The sequence below is a fragment of the Chrysoperla carnea genome, chromosome 3 (assembly GCF_905475395.1).
Source record: "Chrysoperla carnea chromosome 3, inChrCarn1.1, whole genome shotgun sequence".
NCBI lineage: Eukaryota > Metazoa > Arthropoda > Insecta > Neuroptera > Chrysopidae > Chrysoperla > Chrysoperla carnea.
Window position 1 is genome coordinate 11,129,756 of NC_058339.1, and position 24,309 is coordinate 11,154,064.

The following is a 24,309-nucleotide window of genomic DNA, read 5'->3' on the forward strand; positions in this document are numbered from 1 at the left end:
GAATGTCTTTATTTAAATAATATAATTTTTGATCATAGATGGTCTGGATTCGAAGAATGTTGCGAAAGTATTCGTCGTTGGTTAAAGGAAGCTGATTCACAGTTACCGCAAGAGCCCGAATTGAAAACAACACTGGATGAAAAGCGAGCTCAGCTTCAAATCTATCGCGCTTTGTTGCACGATGCTCTTGCACATCAACAAGATATAATTGACTTAAAAGACAGAGCTGAAAATCTACCAGAACGTAACGAAAAAATTGAAAAAGAATTAGCGTCACTTACTGCCCAACATGATGCTATATTAAAACGTGCACAAAACTTTGTTGAACGTTATGAAGCAATTGTTAGTGATCATCAACAATATAGCAAAGCTGTATTGGATGCTCATGAATGGTTGGATGCAACACATCATACAGTGAATTTATGGGGTGACGCTGATGTGGAAAGAATTTCTCTTCTTACAAAATTAGAACGTTTAAAGGTAGATATTTCGTAAATTTTAATAAATAAAAAAATTTCTGGAGTGATTTTTAACCAGTTTTATTTTTTTGCAGAATCTGCAAGCCACATTACCCGAGGAAGAGCCACGTATTTCACAAATACGTGATTTAGGATTGAAAGTCATACCTGGTACAGTTGAATCTGGCCAAGTAAACATTCGATCCCAAATAGATTCATCACAACAAGAATGGGAAGGATTATTATCCAGTGTACAATCCACAATTGAATCGTTAGAAAATAAATTACAAGCATGGAATGAATACGAATCATTGAGAGATCAATGTTTGGCTTGGATTAGAGATACTGATACGAAATTACATGCTGTTGATTTAAAATCAACATGTAAAGAGAAAGAAGAAATGTTAGATACATTAAAAACTTTACAAGGTGAAGTCAGAGCCAAAGAATTGGAAATTGATACTGTAACAGAACGTGCCCAGCAATTACATAAAGGTGTAATGACATCAAGAAGTTCCCAAATATCAGAATTGGGTTTGAAATACCAACAAGTTGCCCATAAAGTGAAAGATCTAACAACACGTTGGAATCAATATGTGTCAAATCATCAAGAATTTGATTCAAGTATTACAGAATGCTTACAATGGCTCGCTGATATTAAAAATAAATTAACATATTGTAGTGATTTAAGTGCCACTTCACAAAAAGATCTTGAAGGTAAACTTGAAACGATTCAAGATTTATTATTATATAAAGACGAAGGTTTTGCACGTGTACAAAGTCTTGTAGAACTTGCCCAAAATGTATTAGCGAACACTGCACCATCTGGTCATGAAGCAATCAATAAATCACTTGAACAATTACAATCTGAATGGTCATCACTTGCATCGAAAATGATTGAAACAAAATCAATATTAGATGATTCAATAAATCGTTGGTCTGGATTCTTAGAACAAATTCAAGGATTGAATAAAACAATTGAATGGATGGAAACGACTTATGATGAATTATCACAATTCCAAACAACAATGACTGAAAAACGTAACCAATTGGAACGTATTAAAACAGTTGAAGAAAAAGTACGTTGCGAAAAAATTGAGGTCGATAATTTAAAATCAAAAGCATCTGAAATGATAGCAAGTGGTCAACAAAGTCAAGCTGCATCACAAGCTCAACAAATTTTAAATAAATTTGATACAATGGCTGAAAAAATTAAAAGTCTTTTAGCGGATCGTGAAGATCAATATCGTGATCATCGATTATACAAAGAAGCTCATGATGAGTTATTACAATGGTTATCGCGTGCTAGAGAAAAATTACCATCACTTAAACAACGTAGTTTAAGTGATAAATTAGCGATTGAAAATTCTGTTGCACCTTTGGATGCCCTCTTAAATAAACAAGCTCAAGGGGAGTTATTAGTTGAACATTTACAACATACAGGAGAAGTAGCTGCTGCTAGTACAAACCACGCTGGACAAGAGACAATACGTAATGAAATTCGTGCTCTCCGTGAAAGTTTCGAAGGATTATTTAGAGAAATTAAACAACAAAAAGAATTACTTGAAGAAACTGTTATTCACTGGCGTGATTATAAAGAAGAATATGAACGTCTTTCTGATTGGTTACAACAAATTGATATTATTGTTAAAAATAATAAACTTGCGTTAGTTGCAACTTTGGAAGAAAAGAAAAAACAGGTCGACGAGATGAAAGGTATATTGCAGAAACTCGAAACGGGTAAAGCTCAAATTGATAAATTTAACGCGAGTGCATCAAAATTATTAACATCACATTTGGATACGTATGTTAATAATCAATTACGTCATTTAAATTCTCGCTATCAAGTACAAGTGAATCTTGCTAAAGATGTTTTAAATAAAGTTGAAACAAATTACGATCAACATAAACAATATCAAGAGAACTTGGAAAAAGCACGAGCATGGATTGAGAATGCTAAAGAAATCATACGTACATGTTCTGAATCAACATCGACAAGTTCCAAAGATGAATTACAAAAACGTTTGGAAACCATACAAAATTTATTACAAAAACGTGAAGAAGGACAAAATTTAATTCATACAACCGTAAACTTAGGTGAAAAAGTTTTACGTAATACAAGATCAGATGGTCGTGATAAAATCAATACGGAATTGAAAGAAATTCAAAATGATTGGGATCGTCTTGTACGAAAAATATCAACTGCTAAAGTTCATCTTGAAACAAGTTTGTTACAATGGGCTGACTATAGTAGTTCTTATGATCAATTACAACAATGGATTACCGATCGTGAAGCGAAACTTCAACAAGTATGTGAACAAAAAGTTGTGAAAGCTAAAAAAGGACAAACTGGACTTAGTTCACTTGCTATTGGAGAACGTAAAGCTACTTTAAGACAAACAAATAGTATTGTTCAAGATATTGTTTCATTTGAACCGATGATACAATCTGTAACATCAAAAGCAGAAGGTTTAATGCAAGGAGCACCTGCGACAGAGATTTCAAATAAATACGAAACTTTAAGTAAACAAGCTAAAGAATTGTTTGCGAAACAAAAGGAAACTGTTGAACAACATCAAGCGTTCATTGATGCCGGTAATGAATTTGTTCAATGGATTCGTGCAGCTAAAGAGAAATTGAGTAAATGTTCGGAACCAACTGGTGATAAAGAATCATTGAATAGTAAAATATCTCAATTAAGAATATTACAAAATGAATTACCTGATGGTCAGAAGAAATTGGAACAAGCATTAGAACAAGGTGATTCTGCATGTCAAAATGCAGATGATGAAGATAGAGATATTATTGAAGAAGAAGTGGCTTTACTTCAAGAAGAATATGATAATTATGTGTAAGTGTTATTAAAAATACTTAATTTTACTTTTTCTAATTTTTATTTAATGAATTTACCGATGTTAATTGAATTTGTTTTGTTGTAGGGAATCACTAAATCACACAAAGACATTGCTGGAAGTTGGAATTGTAAAATGGACAGAATATGAAGATCAATATCAAGAGGCTACCGATTGGCTTGTACAAACAGAAGAGTTAGTACAATCATATAACAAATTACAAAATACTTTGGAAGAGAAACGTACTGTTTTGGAACAATTCCAAGTAAGTATTGAAACTTGAAAATTTTTACCGTGATGTTGAGTTCACACCTATTGCAGTGTTTGGGTCGATTTTAGTCCATATCTCAAAAACTATTCTACCAGTCATCAAATGCACCCAATTTTTGTATTTTTTGGGTCAAAATTACCTTATATACTGAGTTTCATGGAAATTGGAGATAGCAAAATTTTTTCGATTTTTTGAAATTTTTTTAAGGGGAGGAGCTGAGGGCTATAACGTGATAGTCTTTGTTTTAAAAAGGAGAAATCGCCCAGCCCAGCTAGTGCTACGAAAACCTTGATTATTTTTTGTTATCTATTTTTACTAATTATAAATATTATTTTTTTCAGATTCAATTACAAACTTTGTTTGATTGGCAAAAAGAACTTGATCGATTAAACATGAAAGCACAAGTATTACTCGAAACATGTGCTGATACAAGAATTAGTAATGCCGTAACACAAATGACTACAAAATACAATGCCCTGTTATCAATGGCGAAAGAAATAATGAGACGTCTGGAATTACATTACCAAGAGCATCAACAACATTATACACTTTATCAAGAATGTCAAGATTGGTTGGATCGTACTCGTGATAAACTCAATGAATGCCAAGAAATTCCAAATACATTAACTGAAGTGAATAATAAACTTCAAACCGTGATTGGAATACGACACTCTTTGGAGCAAGGACAAAATAAACTTCGTTATGCTTTGGAATTAAAAGAAAAAGTAATCATGAATACAGAATCAGTTGGAGCGGCTAAAATTCAAGAAGATACTGAAAATCTAAAACAAGATCTTGAAAAACTTCTAAATGATGTACAAGAAATACGAACAAAATTAACAAATCGTGCAAATCAATTAGAAGAAATTCATAAAATACATAAACAATTAACTGACTGGTTGAACGAATTAGAACATCAAATTCAACCAGATGAACAATTCTTGAACGATTTAAGTGAAAAACGTGCTACATTAGAGAAATTCCGTGCTATACAACGTGAATTTAGTACACAAACAGAACTTGTTGATAAATTGAAACATAAACTTGACGAGGATGAAAGTGTTCCTCGAAATGAATTCGAAGCCAGTTTGAAAAAGTATGAAGATTTAAAAACATTGCTGGCAACTAATATACAAAATTTAACAACTCAAGTAAACGAACATGAACAATATAAACAAGCGTACAGTGATGCTTTAGATTGGGTACGTAAAACACGAATTGAAATCCAACAATGTTCTGATACACATGGTGAAAAACAAGTAACCCTCGAAAAGGAACAAAAAGTTGCGAATATTATTGAAAATATGACTCAAGGTGATTCACTTGTCACACGAACAATTGAATTAAGTATCGTTGTAATGAAAACAACTGGCAGTGAAGGTAAAGATGTAATTCGTCAAGAAATTGAACAATTGAAACAAGATTGGGAAGGATTACAGGTTATTTCAAAGGAAACACACAAATCATTAACAAAATGTATTACTTCATGGAATGAATACAACGAAATTTATAATAAAATGAAACAATGGTTAGATACCTATCAAAAGAAAATTGAACATGAAAGTTCAATTGAAAAGAAAACACCAGAAAATTTAGAAACTTGCAAACAAATATTACAAGATGTTATTGCACAAAAACCATCAATGGAAGAGGTTACCGATCGTTGTGAAGCTTTAATGGAATATAGTGCATGTTCATGGGTACGAGATCAAACTGTAACTTTACAAGGGATTTATACCACTTTATTAACAACTATTCAAGGTTTGGTGTCTTTAGTTGAAAAGAATTTATCTGATCATACAGAATTCTTAAAGGCAAAGAAAGAACTTGAACAATGGTTGTACACAGCACATGGTTCCGTACAAGATTGTATTGGAGTTGGTGATGAAGATAGCACTAAAGATAAATTAGAAACAATTCGTTTAGTATCAACACGCATGACTGAGGGACAACATTTATTATCTTTATTAAACGATGCTTTTACAAAAGCTATTAACACAACACCAGCAGAAAAACAAGATAGTTTACGAGAAGATATGACTACGTTAAGAAATAGTTGGGATCAACTCTCAATTGATATTCAATCAGTGTTAGCACAATTGAAATCAACGTTAACACGATGGGAGGATTATAACGATTTGAAAACGCGCATCGATAAATGGATAACAAATGTTGAAGATACACTCAAACAATCACATGATAGTAAAGGAGAACTTGGTGAGATGAAAACTTTACAAGAACGTTATAAACATTTACAAGATGAAGTTGTTAGTAAACAAGTTGATTTAGATCATCTTTTATCTGAAGCAGCTGAACTTGCTAATTGGGCAAAACGTCCAGCTGTATTAGATGATGTTAAACAATTACAAGCACGTTTTGATAAAGTATCAGCTCGTTGTAAAGCACGTAAAGAACAACTTGATTTAGAAATGCAAGAGTACACGTTGTACCATCAATCATTACAAGATACTGAAAAATGGTTGTTACAAATTTCGTTCCAACTGATGGCACATAATTCATTGTATATAACGAATCGGGAACAAACTCAAGAACAAATTAATCAACATGAAGCATTATTAGATGATATCCAAAAGTATCAAACAACTTTAGATGATGTGAAAGCCAAAGGACATAGTCAAATACAACGATATGTTAAAACTACACCTAGCATTCAATCAACAATTGAAACACAACTTGGAAATGTTCAAGATAGTTATAATTCATTGTTACATACTGCGATTCAAATTAAAAATCGTCTTTATGAATCGTTGGCTAAATTCAAAGAGTATGAAGATACTTTAGAAAGTATTATGAATAATTTAGATTCATATGAACCATTGTGTGTGGAATTAGATGTTCCCGTTTCTTCGATTGAAGAAGCTAATCAACAATTAGAAATTGCTAGGGTAAGTTTACTATTTTGTAATATTTTCTGTAAATTTTAAATTTTCTGTAGATGTATAAAATTTAGAGAGTAAGCTTCAGATCTTCAAGTCGCAAACACATTGTCATTTAAATACTGGAGGGCAATTTTTCAATGCAGGATAAGTCTAATAATAAACCCTCGTGTAATGATTTTCAACTAATATAATAATTTTTTTTAAATTTAAACATTTCAATTTTAATTTTTATTTCAGACTTTACATAATAAATTACAAAATGAAAAGTCACGTTTAGCGGTAGCAGTTCAAGCATGCGAGGCTGCTACAGCTTGCATTAGTCGTCCAAGTAGTCCACAAGATCCAACTCCAGCTCCAATTCCTGAAAGAGAATTGATGGTTCGAGCACGCCTAGAAGATTTAATTGATCAGGTACATTAACATTCATCATATTATCTAAGTCTAATTTTGTATAAAAATCTATTTTTTGCATGACTTGTTTTATAAGAAAAAAAGTTTTTCGCACGATTATGTTTTTTATTCTTACATTTTCATTCTAATTTTTATATTTCTGATTTTCTAATTGCATTTGCATGTTTTTTATGATTTTGTGTTATATCTAGCCAAATAGTAAGTTTGCTGATAGTGAGAATGGTAATCAAACCGAACTATTACTAGAACGTTTGAAAACTCAAGGATTCTTAAAAAAATTGAGCATTATAACAGAAAAAGTAAGTATTATTTTTTTTGCTATACTAAAATTGCATGAACATTTATAGTTTTTCAAATTTTTTTTATTATTAAAGAACCCCGCACGATTAGATAGGTAAATGACTTTCTGTGGAACTTTTTATAACCGCTGTTATCTATTCATCAAATGATTTCGTCCCGTCAATGTTCGTAGGATGGCTCGTGTTTGTTCATAATATAATACTTCATAGTAAACTTTGTGATCGATGGCGTTCCCAAAATATTGTTTTGCTTGCTATTGGCTCAACATCCCTGGACTAGGATATTAATCTCCAACTTTTTACCTTTTCATATACAAGCACGCTCTAGTAATATCTACTCCTAAACTCTAACATGTGATTAAACACGCAGTTTTTAAAACCTAGCAATTTTTATTAATAAAATTTCCTAATCGAAACCACCAAGTACTTTTAAATTCACAATTTGTTTAAATTTCAATACATATTTGATTTTCTAGGTTCAAACACGCTTGAGTGCAATTACATCAACTGTTCAAGAATTTGAAGAACAAGAGAAACAACGTAAAATTTTACAAGATTGGATACATACACAGAAAACTGCTGTAACAGAATGGCGTTCAAAACCATCTAAGCTACGACCAGATGCAGCTAAACAAGAAATAAATACTTTCAATGATTTAATGAGTGCCATTACCGAAAACAAAAATCGTTTAACAATTGAAAATGCTGCAACTGGTGAAAGTGATACAGATTTAGAAGATGATCTGAAACAACTTGAAGACTTCCTAATTGATACAATTGCAATTAAACAAACTGGCCAGAATACAATTGAAAGATATCGTACACTTATTCAAGACACACATGAATGGTTTGATAATTTGGCAAAACGAATGGAAGTTTTAGATAAAGGTTCTGGTTTAAGTTGTGCACAAAAACAAGCACAATTAAATGAAATTAAAAACGAATTCGAGGATAAAGGACCTAAGACATTGGAACAAGTGAAGACTCTTGGAAATGAAGTAATAAATATTGTCAGTAATTTAGATTCACAACAAGTTGAAGAGCAAATTAAATCAATTGAACGTCGCAATAATGATATTGCAAAACGAATTCAACGAAAATCACAAGTACTTGAAATGACACGTAAAGGTATTGAAGGAACTCGAAATGATATCGAACAAGCCCGTGAATGGGTAAGTGATCGAACAGAAGAATTAAAAGCACCATCAACACTTAGCTACGAAAGTAGTGCAGCTGATGAAAAATTAAAGAAATTAAAAGCATTACTTAAAGAAAGTGAATCTAAACATGTTTTACAAGAAACTTTAGAAAAACGTGTTTCAAACATGATTAATGAACTTGAATCTTCTGAACAATCAAATTTGGAAGTGGCTTTACGTAGCTTAGTCATTGAACAACGTGAATTGAATAATTTAATTAAATCTGAAATAGAAAAAGCCAATACTGATGGAAATACTCGTAAGAAATTCGAAATTGATTTAGAAAAGGCACAGAATTGGTTAAAATCAAAACATAATGAACTTCAAAAATTATCTGGATATTTACCACTTAAAGCGATCACCGTTGAAAAAGAAATCCAACAGCATAAAAATATTGAAAATGAAACTAAAGAATTTAATAATGGGGCTTTGAATGATTTAACTAAACAAGGTAACGCTCTTTTGAAAGATTGTAATGAAACTGACGGTGCTCGATTACAATCTTTGTTGAATTCTGTTAATGCGGAATATGAGAGATTGAAAACTGAAATTGAAGATAAAATACAATCATTAAATGGTATTCTTCAAGGCAGAAAACAATTTGAATCGAAAATTAATAATGTTCAACAATGGTTAAAAGAAGCAGAAGTCGCTACCTCGTCAGATATTCGAACCACAACTGTTGAATTATTAGAGGAACAATTAGCGAAATACGATAAATTGAAACAAGAAGCAGAAAGTATTTCGGACGAAATTGATCAAATTAATGAACAAGGTAAAGCTATATTACCAACAATTAGTGATGCAGATAAATTATTATTATCGGAACAAATCAGCGATTTACGTGATAAACATACAAGAATTGCAAATATTATTCGTGATCGAGCTGCAGATTTACGCGATAAAATTGATCAATATCGTGAAGCTGCTAAAAAGATTGCGGAAAGTGTACAATTTATGGCACAAATCCAAAATGAAATAAAAGATTTAAATAAACCGGTTGGGAGTAAAGTTGAAGATGTTCAAGGAATGCTTGCAGCTTATGAGAAAATACTTGGTGAATTAAAAGCGAATAAAGCGAAATTAGGTGATTTATCTTTGGACAATATGGGTGAATTGCAAGGTATTGTTGAACAACAAGACGATTTAATTCGTATTATTGAAGATCAAATATCAAAATTACGACAGTTATTATTACTTCGTGAACAATTCCTTGCACTTATTACCGAAATTATGACATTTATTACGAAATATACGGAAATTGTACGAGATATTGAAAAATCAGGACATACAATTGAAGAAAAAATTAAACGTTACGATGATGTTATTGTTAAAATTCAAGAATGTGAGGCAATGTTATCATCTGCTACAGATAAAGGTCAACAAATAGCTGCGGAAGGAACAGCTGCCGATAGAAATAATGTGACTGAACAATTGCAATCGTTGAAACAATCGTTACAATCGTTAAGACGAGCTGTTGAAAAACAAAGACAACAACATGAATTGACTGTTGCTGAGCATCGTAAACTTGCTGCTGAATTAGAAGAAATTCTAGAATGGTTGCATGCTAACGAAGCCTCAGTTAAATCGCGTCCATTACTTAATCGTGATATTGACAGTGTGAATAATGAATTAAAGAATCATCACACTTTATGCACGAATGTAAACAAATATCTTGATAGAATCAAGAAATTACTAGAATCAAATCGGCATGAAGATGGAATGCCTGGATCATTACTTGAACAATTATCCGAAGCATCTTCATTGTTACAAACATTACCACGTGAAATGGAAGAGCGTGAAAAATATTTAGAAAACAATAAACAGTTGAGAGTTGACTATTTTGTACTTGTTGAGAAATTAAAATCATGGGTACGTGAGGCTGAAATCCGACTAGAAACTGGTAAAGATGGTGTTGATTTCTTAAATATTGTCAGCGATCTTGAAGAGCATAAAATATTCTTTAGCTCTGAAAATGCAATGAAAGAATTAGTATCACAAAAATTACAACAAGCTGCTGATACAATTTGGCCGAGTTTAACAGCAAGTGAACAGGAAGAACTTGGTGCGGAACATCAAGCACATAATCAATTATTGAAGAATACATTGAATCTAGCGAAATCAAGGCGTGCACAGTTGGAACAAGATGCAGAAATTTGGAAAGATTATTGTCAAATTTTGGATAAAGTGCGTCATGCAATTGCCTTATCACAATTTACAGATGAACCTGTTACTACACTTGCTGGGCTACATTTCAATATTCAAAAAATTTCACATGCTTTAAATGATATTCAAGTGAGTAAATTTTTATTTAATATTAATACAATATTTGAACTCAAATACAAAAAAATTGTCTCCCCAATTATTTATCGATTTTACATTTATGAGCTGATAACCCTTTCCTTCCGGATATGTTTAACGGGGATTCCCAACAAACGTTGATATAAGTAATCATTTTCAGTAGTTTGTATATAAGTACTGTGATATTTTTAGGGGAATACCCTTTTAACTTACATTCCTAGAATGCGACATTTTAGGGGAATCCTTAAAATGTGATATACCGAGTGTCACATACCTGCCTTAGTTTAGTGAACGTCTCTTATTTTTCACTTGGAACTTACAAACATGCATACATACTCTCATGAACTTTTGTGTACTTGTTCAGCTGCCCCAGCAGACTAAAACATGTGAATATATATTATACAATTCCAACAAAATCATACATTTTTCATCTCATCCTTGAAAAACTTATATACTGTTAGTGTAAAGGGCGGCGAACATTATTTTTGCTCGGAGCGACAAAATACCTAGATCGGGCTCTGGTTATGTTTCGAGAAAATCGATTCAGTTTGGAGAGAGGAAAATCACATTTGTCGAGAGTTTTTTTAGTTATGTAAATTTCACTTATTATACAGTGTGTCCGTGACTGGATAGACATAGCTTAACAGCGTATACTTTGGATAATTTCAACAAGACAAGTCTGAAGTGTCTTTTATACTTTTGACCAAAACCCAGTAGTTAAGAAGTTGTGGGTACTATTTAATTTAACCAATAAAGACATAGTTTAGTAAAGTGGTTTATTAATTAAAAATGTTTCTTCGGACACTAATAGAGGGACCTTTTCAACCATGTTAAGAATAGCTTCTTCGTCGGAAGGTTCTTGCTGTACAGAACGTTCTGTATTAGCTTTAGGAAAATTATTTTTTTCTGATTGTTCGATAAGGAACCCGCCGCTGATATTCCCGCACAACAACAATATGGCAAAACAATTATATGTCCTACCAGATTCATTTACTGTTTACTCCTCTTGACTATTATCTTTGGTGGCATAAAAGCGCACATAACTCTTTAACTGTTGGGTTTTGGACAAAAGTATGTATATACCTAAGTCATTTTCGACTTAAAACTTGCCAAAGAATACGCTCTTAAGATATGTCCATCCAGTTACGGACACCCTGTATTTGTTTATTTACAAAAATAAATAAATGGAATAAGGAATATAAAAAATATATCCTTGACATTCCATTTCCAGACTGAATCTCCTACACATATTTAATTCTAAAAATAAAATTAACCGATTTCTTTTAGGCAGGATGTCAACAAACTAATAATTTATGTTTTTAAATATGATATCATCCTAAAAAGTTAAAAACGATGAAGTCATAACATTCAATAAAAAAAAAGCCTTTTAGAATATTAATGTGCATATTCATCATTCATTATTGAATAAATATAATTCAGTTATAAATTGTTTATTTTATCAAGCACATGTGTGTGTTATAAAGTGTACTTATTGCGAATTTAATTAATTTTGTTTATTTTTCTTTAATTTTTAGAATCAACAATTAGATGTTGATCTATTAAATGAACGTGCCAGTGAAATTATGAAACAAGCTGATAGTTCAAATCGTGAACGAATTCAACGTGAAACCGCTGATGTTACAAGTGAATGGACTACATTAATTTCAAGTTTAGAAGCTCGTCGTGATGTGTTATCTAGTTTAGCGTCACGTTGGGAAGAATTTGAAGCTTTGTGGCAAGCATTTGAAAGTGCGTTAATATCGTGCGAAGAGAAATCAAAGCATGTGGATACGGTTGTTCGATCGCAACCACATATTATTGAAGCACATAATACATTAAAGGTATGTGATTGTTATTCGTTTCCTGGAATTTTTAGAATATTTTTATTATTATTGTGGATGGTCAGTTATTATTTTATTTCAATTAGTTACATGTGGATTTATTCCAAATATTTCGCGCGTTAAATATTCTTTAACTTTGCAAATCATAATCTGTACATAATTTTTTTTTTAATACACTACCTAATTAAAAATAGTTTGATTACGTGATTATTGAATGATGATTGAAAGTGAAAACATTTTAAAAGCGATTTTTTCACATGAAAAATTGATTTCCAGTTTGAAACTTTTGTTGTACAGTTCTTAACGAAGAAAACTTTGAATTAAATATTTTTATAATTTTTGTTTCAGACTTTACTCGCCGAAACTGAATCATTAAAACCACAATATGACGAAGTTGTGGCATTGTCGGGAACAATTTTGGTATTTTTACGAGAATGTTCTGAATCATCAGCCACAACTTTATCAGCGAAGTTGCAACAATTACAAGATCAATATACACGGTAAGTGATTGTTATTTGTTGACCTTTTCATAAAAATTTCTGTTATTAGTTGATAAGATTTATTAAATGATAAGGTATTTTTTTATATTTGAAATTATTTTATACAGTTTAGTTTTGATTCCGTGATAGAATAATGTTTAAGCAAAGCATTTATTTGTTAATAAAACTGTGGTACATTTCGCGCCAAAATAATAACTTAATCTAATTAAATGATTTTTAAATAATTTGTTAATAGTTATCACCATTCTGGTAACATATCAAATAAATATGTAATTAATATATTATTTATTATTAAAAAAAAGCTAAAACCATTTGATAATTCGATAAGATAAATATTAAATAATAGTTGCCAAACATGGAATAAATGATTATATTCAACAAAATTTGATTGGTGTATTAAACCATGATGTGAACTCCTAAAAACACCACCTGATGGTAGTTATTCCATTTTTAATTAGTACATAGTATGAATTTAATTATATTATATTTAAGGTATAAGAATGAATTTTTGTTCACAGCTTTGAGTTGAGACATAGTTATTGAAATAAATGCCGCGATACTCGAAATAAAATTTTATATTTAGAAATTAAGTCTAGAAACGTTTTTTAATTAAAAATTATATTTTAATTATGATATTTATAGTAGCTACTAGGTACTTTCTTTTACTTATTTATTTAGTAAATCTGCTAAGAATATAAAGAAAATAATGTTTTAATCAATAATCATTTGGGGGTTGACCTCCAACCTCTCCCCCCGTGCGCACGGACCTGATTAAATATAATAAACCTGTCTAGCACAGACTGAGACGTAATAATTAATTATGTTTTGGGAGTTTTCATATAGAATTAATATATTTTGTTGATGGAAATATTGGACGAAATTCATTTTTTTCGAAAGTTCCTTGACACATATTTAAATTGGACAAAAATTGTAATACAAATGTGTTTTTTCAAGAATTTATTCTATAAATTTTTGAAGAAATTATGTCATTGCTATTATTATAAACTACATAATTATTGTTTAGTTCTAATATATTGACCTTGATTCTATAACTTAAGTATATGTGTTAAAAAACAACACATTTTTATCGTTGCTCATTAATCTTTGCATTTTTAGTTTTAATAAATTTATTAATTACAAATCTGGTGTGAAACGCCATTCAACGACAATTTATAGTTAGTCTAGCATGCTAATATACAGAGTGCTCTTTCTATAAGACTGTATCATCTGCGTCGGATTTTCTGATTCCGACTCAGCATGATCGACCGGAGTAGTAAAGTTACAATTGCAAGCACCGTAAAGTGTGAGAAAAAGTAAAAAATCTGATAATACACAGTTCAATGTTAAATTGTAGTCGAGGAAATAATGCATTTGACCCAGGAATCACCTAATCTCACAGTTTTCGAGCATTAGCATTTGAAAAAAAGGCGGATTTTCGTCGATAATTCATTAATGAAGAAAATAAATATTATTTTGTGGTTTTGGCTAAAAATTGGATTGAAAAACCATATGATATTATATTTTAGACTATTCTTAACACTTTTTGACTCTTGAAACTTTTTATCGAACAAACGCTCAATTATTGAAAGCTGTGAGATTTGGTGAAAATTGTCGAGAGTCAAAAAATTAGCATGAATAGGATTCGCATGAAAGACACAAGTTCGCATGAATAGGATTTTGTTGGGTACACTCAGACAAACATTTTCTACCGGCTCCCATAAAAATCTACGGGTGCGGAGTCGATTCCTGGGTCAAATGTATTATTTCCTCGATTAGTATTGGAAAAATATTTAAAAAATAAAAAATAGTTTTAATTTTTTCGTTAGCGAGACTTCCTACATGTATATTTCGGAAATAAAATATGATTTTTTCGTTGATTACATCATTGTTGACCAGACAAACAAATGTATGCGCTTAAAATATCTTATGTATTAAAATGTGTTAGTTGTCGCGCACAATAAACTTAATTGAAATATTCACGTATGGGAGCATCATGTAACGTTGATGATCTATATTTAACGATTCACTTGTCCCCATTTTGTTTTAAACCTATATTACTTTCTTTGATAATAATAATAATAATTATGTTTATAATAAATACATTGACATTAAAATATATCATTCGCAGCATCTTCACGTCTTTATACAAATGAATAATGAGTCATTACTGAATTTTAAAAAAAATGTATGAAAATTAAATAGAAATACTGTTAATGAATCAGCGCACAGTTATAGTTTCCGCAATTTTTTTTTTTGAATAAAATTTTGAATTTTTAAATACTTTACAAAAATTTTAACAAAAATAATATTTAAATTTACGTAAATTTTTATTTCTTCATAAAAAACGTTTTTATACTCATGGTTTTAATAAAAAAAAAGAAGATTTTTTCTCAATTTTTGCTACAAATGATGAATGTTTTCATCTATTAAGACCTTTTGTATACTACATGTTAACTCAAATTAACTACAAGTTAACTCAAAAATTCGATTTTTTTGAGAACACAGCCAAATTTATTCCGATCTTGGAATTTTTTTTGAAATGCACTAATTTTGGGTCATTCTTTTCGAATGTGATGTCAGTTTTTTGTTAGCTATCACTGTTGTGTTTAATTTCGGTACCAGGACTCCACATTCTTGAAACCTATTAGAGCTAGGTTAATTTTAAATACAAATTTGAAAAGTATGACCCAAATTAAGTAGGATTACATTCTTAGTTTATCAAAATTGGATAAAATTTGGATGTGATAGAGCAAAATTAAATTTTTTGGATTTTGATGACGTCATAAAGTTAAAAAATTTGATTTTTTTGATAACACAGGCAAATTTGATCCGATCTTATTGGAATTTTTTTTGAAATCCATTAATTTTGGGTCATTCTTTTCCTCTGTAATGTCAATTTTTCGCTAGCTATAACTTGTGTGCTTAATTCCGGTATCAGGAGTCCACATTCTTGAAACTTATTTGAGCTGGGCTAATTTTGATCACAAATTTGAAAAGTATGACCCAAATTTAGTAGGATTACATTCTTGGTTTATCAAAATCGGATAAAATTTGGATGTGATAGAGCAAAATAAAATTTTTTGAATCCTGATGACGTCATAAAGTTAAAAAATTTGATTTTTGATAACATAAGCAAAATTGATCCGATCTTATTGAAATTTTTTTTAAAACCCACTTATTTTGGGTCATTTTTTTCAGCTGTGATATTAGTTTTTTGCTAGCTATCACTGTTGAGCTTTATTTCGGTACCAGGACTTCACATTCTTGAAACCTATTTGAACTAGGTTAATTTTGATCACAAATTTGAAAAGTATGACCCAAATTTAGTAGGATTACATACTTGGTTTATTAAAATTGGATAAAATTTAGAGGTGATAGAGCAAAATTAAATTTTTTGATTCTGATGACGTCATAAAGTTAAAAAATTTGATTTTTGATAACATAAGCAAAATTGATCCGATCTTATTGCCACCGGCGCTATGTACCCTCGTTACAGCCCTGTATAAATGAATATATTTATTATTTATTTGGTTGTTATAAGAATTGCGCAGCACTTGAAATTACATTTTCTTGAAAATTTCATTTTTAGATATTGAATCATTTAGTATCATAAATATAAATATGCACTAAACTTAATCAGAATTTAATAAAAATTCATACAAAAAATGTATAAATACCAGACATACAAAATAGTCGAAATATTAATTTTTATTTAAAATTTTTGTCTTGGAACAAGATTTATGCAACTTCAACCCACATGTAGACCATATTATAATGAAATCATCACTCGATATAAAAATATACTGGGTGTTCCAAACCACCCGTCCAGGCTGATTATTCTGAATAGTTTTTAAAAAAAATTGAAACGAAAAAACACGTATCAAATATTTTTTGAAACTCTATCTAACCATACCAAAAACACCCTCCACCCTCAACCCCTGTTAGGGGTAGGGGGTGTAACTTGAAAAAATCAAATGGAAACCCCTATTTTTTTCTGCAGATTTGGATTCTTCAGAAGAAAAGACAAACATTTTGTCTAAGAAATTTTTCCCGTTTCTCGGTAGATCGCGCTACAATCGACAAAAATCGTTCTTTTAGATTTGGCATAAGAATTGCGCCGTTCAATGACAAAAATCAAAACGAAAAAGTAAAAAAAAAAATAAAAACACAAACACACAGAACCAAAACAAAAACAAAACAAAAGCAACACAAAAGTTAGAAATTCAACGAAAATAAAAGAGAAGCGAAAATGTCGAATTGCGGTAATTGAGGTAAATCACTAGACAATTGGGAGGATGCTAAATAAAGCTCTTAGAAAGAATTAGATATGAATCATTTTAGATTTAATTTTTTTTCAGACTTTCCAAAATAAAAAAAAACATTTTTTCAAAAATAATTTTTCTAAATCATAATAAAATATGAAAAACAAAAACAGAATAGTCTTTTCTTCAAAAAAACAAAAATAAAATTGAAAATAACTATTCTCGACTCAAAAAACTTTTCTCGCCTTCACTTGAACTGCAATTCTAATGCCAAATCTAAAAGAACGATTTTTGTCGATTGTAGCGTGATCTACCGAAAATCGGGAAAAATTTCTTAGACAAAATGTTTGTCTTTTCTTCTGAAGAATCTAAATCTGCAGAAAAAAATAGGGGTTTCCATTTGATTTTTTCAAGTTACACCCCCTACCCCTAACAGGGGTTGAGGGTGGAGGGTGTTTTTGGTATGGTTAGATAGAGTTTCAAAAAATATTTGATACGTGTTTTTTCGTTTCAATTTTTTTTGAAAACTATTCAGAATAATCAGCCTGGACGGGTGGTTTGGAACACCCCGTATAATCGGCCAATGTTAATGTATCAAAATATTACATATTTCAAAAAAAAAGAGAAAATGTGACAGGATAATTTATTTTACGAGTAAATTGAACATTTTTTCTATACAATTCTATTTACTTATACAATTATATTGTCTGAAACGAATAGGTTCATTATTTTTTGTGTTCAATAAGTGTTGAATAATGGATAGAACTAAAATTTGGGGAATGGGTCAACAACAATTAAAAATTCTAAAATTTTAACTGCTAAAATTTTTTGCTTCGTGCAGACTTTGACAAATCTTGACTATTACAATATTACGATATTTTTAGTTAGTACGAGCATCAAGACAATTTTAGATTTAGATTTATTTTTTCCCGATTTTTTCAAAGGAGAAAAAAAAATTTTAATCTCTAATTTCGATAAAACTCAGTATAATAGGTAATTTTGACCCAAAAAGTACAAAAATCGGGTACATTTGATGACTGGTCGAATAGTTTTTGAGATACGGACTAAAATCGATCCAGATATTGCGATATCTCAGAAACTCCGAGGTATCGCAATATCTGAGAATAAAATAATCAAATGGATAAGGGGAAGGTAATTATGGGATGCATTCTTTTAATAGTTATGTAAAATAAATTTATGGTTTAAATATTATTTCCGGACCATTCTAACATATCTCTACATAGTTCTAGTAACATTACAGTCGTTTGACATAATGTGTATTTTGAAATTACTAAAATAAAACAAGTATTTATTTCACGTATAAACTCGTGTAAATACAATGATTCGTTTATGTTAACGAATTTATAAATAAGTTTACATGATTTATACGACTAAGAGGGCGCTAATCTTTTCTCTAACTTTTCCAATAGTTTATTTCATAAAAACGATTCGACTGAATACGATATCAATCTGGGTGGCTGGAGCTAAAATTTAAAGCTATATTAGAAGAAAAAAAAATTGATATTGTTTAATTTTATTTAAACATTACTTAATTTTTTTTTCCGTTTATTTTTTCTTATATTTTTTACGCCGAATATTAGAAAGGTGCGCTATGCCAAAAAGTGTTTTTTTTAATCACGTGTATTATTTTTTTTTCAAATTTTGTGTTATTTATCTAAATTTAATTAGTTTTTTATAATTGTTATTACACGTGATTTTAAAATTTTATTATATAATAATTTTTTTCTAAAATAGAAAGTTCAAAGCGTAAATGCATTTCTTTCTAGTGGTACGAATGTGAACAGGTGCATTAAAAAAATACTAATGTGCTTCAAACATGCAAATTTTGTAGTGTTTATTAAATCTGTGTGAAAAATCATCCCTGGGTTATTTATATAAAAAAAAACCGATATTCTAATTGAAAATAGATTTTTTTATTTATTTTAAAAAATAGAATTAATAAATTGAAAGCATTTTAGTCTTAGTTTATTTTAAAACTACAGGGATTTTTAAAGTGTATAATATATTTATAAATAAAGATAATCGTATTTTATTTTGTACTTGAGTTAAAAAGAGAAATCCAATCGAAATATTTTATTCAATTTAAAACGAAAGATCACCAAATTAAAAATAGGTTTTTCAAGTCGCAATTCGCAATAGTCTTACAAGTGTGTCTGCAAATAAACTTTACTTTATTTATTTTTATAAAGGTTTTTTTTTTCAAGTGTTATACAAATTTTTTTTAACTCAAGTAAGATGCATTTGAATTTTCTTTGCTTAATATTATTATTTTAAAATTAATTAACATAAAATGTACCAAAAAAATTGTTATTGTTGTCTTCTGTAGTTTTTCTTGTTCATTAAAAAAAAACACGTGTTTTGTTAATATGAAGTTAATATTAAAATAATATTAACTTAATTAATTTCGAAGTACCTTAGATAATTAAAAATCTATGCCTAAGCTTCTTCCATCAAGATATTTCAAAACAAGTTTTTTTCGTTGCGTACAAAACCGAGATAGCGCCAGACGTTGTAAATTTACCAACTTCAAACTATACAAAATAATCCACATTTATTAATATAAAATACAAACAGAATTTTATTAAATTTCTCATTAAAAATATAAACAATATTATTGCTTTGTGGAATAATATTTAGAATATTTTAATTGACGAAAATATTTTTTTCAGGCTTAATAATTATCATTAAATACATAAACAATGGAAACCCTACTATTACAAACCCTATTTAAATAAATAATGAACTACTAATAATTATAAAATATAAAAGAAAATGACTTAAATAAATCATATTAAAAAATTCCCTTATATAATTTTGATGCAGTATGAAGTTATACATTTTTCTGTTAGGTGGCGCTTATTTTGGTGCTGCATCAGATAAACATTAGACAAAAATTTATAAGACAATTCAATTATATTAATATCATACACTAGCGTGTCTCTTGGCGGTTACACGAACTATTTTGAAGAATATTCGAAGAAATTAGAAATAATACAGAGATATATGTTTTGATACTTAAATCCATATACAATTTGATTTTTAAGAAAGATACCATTACTATATATTATATAAGAAAGATACCATTCTATGTCTGCTTGCATGCTTGAGAACAGTGGCAGTACAAATATGCAAGCAGACATATAAAAGTATCTTTCTTATACACATTGCTTAATGTATATGTACTCCCTCATGCACTCTCACACAGTGAGATACCATTTTATATGGATTAATTATGTGGTTTTTGCTAAAAATAAATAGATAATTTTAGTTTTAATTGTAAAAATATATAATATATGCGGTTTATTTTTAATATAATTTATAATAATATACTTTTTTTTTGTTGGTAGGCTTTTAGATACGCTAAAAGAAAAAATAAATACTACAAATTCAGAGGTGGACTATATTGATTCTACATTGAAGAATATAGACAACTTTGAACAACAATTAACAAATCTAAATAAAGAGATTGTTGAATTTTATGTATTCAGTGAATACTTAGACAACACTGAAAAAGAATTAACAAATATACAAGAAAAAGTGAATACATTCGTTGATCGTGTTAAAACATTAATTGGACAAATACGTGAACGTTACATATCACAACAACAGTTAATACCATCTGACGTTAATCAAAAGTTAACTGCATTAGAATTACTAGCTGAAACAATTGCTACAACAATGGAAGAAAAAGCACGTGAATTTAAACGTGCACGAACCGTACGCACCGAGTACTTACAAGACGTAGAAAACGTACAAAAATGGATGCAAAGTGCTGAATTAAAAATACAAGATCGTTCAATTGAACCTCATCAATTAAAAGATCATTTGAAACAAATTCAATCTGAATTTAGCACTGTCTCTGATCAATTAGAGAAATTAATTAAAAATGGTAAAGTAATTATAGAAAAATCACGTGACGAAGAGGAAAAAGTTTTAATACAATCAACAATTAATAACTTAAATGAACAATTACAACAAGTTAAACAATGGCTTGATGATAAAAAACAACAAGTGAACGATGCATTAGATTCATGGCAGCGTTTTATTACGTTATATAATAATGTTATGGTTTGGGTTAAAGAAAAACGTACATTCTTAGTGGAACCATTACAATTGAGTACATTATCTGAAACTAAAAAGAAACTACAAGAATATTCGGCAGCTGTGAAAACAACTAAAAATATCTCGAAGAATTTAAGTGATATGGGTAAAGAATTGGAAAGTATTGGTAAAATTACAGCTGTTGGTGATTTACCAAGTAAACTTGAAGAAGCAGAAGAAGCTAAAACTGAAGTTGAAGCACAATTATTGGAGAGGGTAACTTATTTTCATTCCTTTCGAAACTGCATTCGTGAGAAGTTTCTATATCTATAAATATTTTCAAAACTCTAAAAATTAAAAGAATTATAGGGTTTACATATAAACATCGTTTGGTAACAAATCCATGAAAGTATCAGCTATCTAGCACAACTCGCAATTTATATAAAACGTCACATACTCCGGAACTGTATTAACTAAGTGATAGCATGACTCGCGCTTTATGTGTCACCCACTCCGGAACTCTATTAAATAAGTGATAGCACAACTCGTGTTTTATATAAAATGACATCCACTCCGGAACAGTATTAAATAAGTGATAGCACAACCCGCGTTTTAAATAAAATGTCACCCACTCCGAAGCTCTATTAAATAAGTGATGATGTTAGATATTGCTTCGGATTCGGAAATCGGATTTAATATCTTAAACTTCTGATACCACGGGTCGTTACTCAGAGTTTTTGACCACTAATCCTTTTTACTGGAACTGAAATCGACATGATTTTAGCCAAACACAACTTCTGTTTACAAAAATTCGACCCAACCTAAATGAACGTTAATTTGGTCAGTTTTAATAAATCAAAAGTAGAATCAAGACTATTTGAGCTCGGCTAAAACTAATTAGAATTAAGGGCAGAAGGCTAGTCGGTCTTTTGATTAGACATTGGCGATTGAGCCATTATTTACTCAAGCTGAAAATCTTCGGTGATCCCACATACAGGACATATTCCAGATGAACAAACCCACAGGGAGTAAGGTAGTGAATATTCGCGTTATAGTTTTGTTTTTAATTCTAGTATCTTACAGGAACTGTCAGTAGAGAAACATTTGGCATTTTAAATCGACTCTAGCCTTCTTAAATTCATACAGTAATTAATCGACTTATAACTGAACTAATCACGATTTTCTGCCTAAAGCTGCCATAAACACTATTTAAAAATGGTTATAATTACAGAACGCCTTATTACAAGAAACATCTGAAGAATGGGAACAATGTGAACGTAAAATGAAAGAGGTGAAAACATGGATTGAAAAATCAAATGCCACATTGGAATCACCTCAAAATAAGAAAAAACCATTACGTGACCAATTGGCAATACGTGAAAAAATGCGTGCCGATGCATCAATTCAACAACGTAAAATATCAATATCAGTTGAAAAGTTACAAGTAAATATTTGAACAATTATTCTCCATTTTGTTTCTTATTGAAATATTATAAACGATTATTTTTTTAATTAAAGGTTCACTTTAAATCTGGTATTGGTGGAGATACTAAAATCACTGATGAAGCAAACGCTCTTATTAATGAGTTAGAAGGTGTACATACTGAAATTAATAAGGAAATTAAAAATTTGGAAGAGTGTTTGGAACAATTGGAGCAATACCAACATGAAATTCAACAACTTCAACAACAAGTTGTTCAAGTGGAACAACAATTACGAACAACAATGGCTCCAACATATGCACCTCATGATCCTGAGAAAGCTCAACAAGACCAACAGGTAGGTGACACCAATTATTTATTTTTATTTATCATAATTTGTTTATAAGTACAACAAGAAAAAATTCAAAATTTAATGAAACAATACATTTCAAATTTAAATTATTGAATTTTTTTTCAAAATTATGTGCTATTTGTAGTATAAATATTAATTATTAATCTTTAAGTAAATTAAATTAATTAATAATTTGGTAAATGCAAATTATATACACCATTTTATTCTCACTCTATTTTCAAATTAATAATAAATTAATTTTTTTATAGACAATTTTTTTCAAAATTAATATTAACTCCAGTTTTGTAATAAAATACATTCAGATAATTTTTTTAAAATAATAACTACTCAATCAATTTGGAAACATTTTGATGACAGAATAAATTCTACGAGACCTGGAGTACAACAAAATTATTCTAAAAATTATTCTATTTTTGAAAAATTATATAAAAATTATATGGTGGTGGCTGGGACGATTTTCATCAAGGTGTTTCCACCACTCAGCTACCATTCCTTTGTATATCACCTTAGTGCAGCCCCAAGGTGTTTGGTCTTTTATTTTTTTATTTTTTGTTTAATTTTTTGGGTTTCACAACACACGGGTTTCTCGGGAATATATTCTTTCGCTTTTAATTTATAATTGTTTTAATATTTAAATATTTTTTAATTGCTGCTTTCTATACACACAACACATCAACACAAACAAATAAACTCACTGCTTATTTTTCACATGCGTATTAATTGAAAAATATAATGAAAAATTTTCGGATATTTTTTACCCGGTTTTTCATAGTATTTTTCAATTTTTCTTTGTAAGAATTACACCAACGTAGTAAATTTTGTAATATCACACATTTTAATGTTATTTGTAATCATTTTTAATCATAATATTTGTGTATATTTTATGGTTTTATCTAAAATTTTCAAGTGTTTTATATTTATGATCTTATCACAGCAGATTTTGGGTATTCGGTATATTTTTCTCTTATCGAACTCTATTATGGAATTTTAACGCTAAGATGTCAGCGCCACGAGTAGAAAAAATATAAACTATATTTGCTAGATTCATTGAATGAAAAGACAAAAGATACCTACTTTATTACATATTAAAATTTTTGGTTTCAAGAATGTAAACAACATTTCCGTTTAACATTATATATTTATGCGAGCTAACACCTAT

The 24,309-nt window shown here is 29.7% G+C and overlaps 1 protein-coding gene across 1 annotated transcript in view; it reads left to right on the forward strand.

Annotated features, from left to right (window-relative positions):
- LOC123296958 (nesprin-1) overlaps positions 1-24,309 on the forward strand; it is a 124,319-nt gene that overhangs the window by 96,844 nt on the left and 3,166 nt on the right. Inside the window, exons 11-22 of the mRNA XM_044878692.1 lie at positions 39-480; positions 554-3,309; positions 3,398-3,575; positions 3,923-6,487; positions 6,719-6,892; positions 7,084-7,191; positions 7,668-10,685; positions 12,227-12,532; positions 12,881-13,032; positions 20,663-21,632; positions 22,588-22,800; positions 22,875-23,135. Of these exons, the coding sequence (XP_044734627.1) occupies positions 39-480; positions 554-3,309; positions 3,398-3,575; positions 3,923-6,487; positions 6,719-6,892; positions 7,084-7,191; positions 7,668-10,685; positions 12,227-12,532; positions 12,881-13,032; positions 20,663-21,632; positions 22,588-22,800; positions 22,875-23,135 (11,143 nt within the window). The remainder of the gene's footprint in view (positions 1-38; positions 481-553; positions 3,310-3,397; positions 3,576-3,922; positions 6,488-6,718; positions 6,893-7,083; positions 7,192-7,667; positions 10,686-12,226; positions 12,533-12,880; positions 13,033-20,662; positions 21,633-22,587; positions 22,801-22,874; positions 23,136-24,309) is intronic.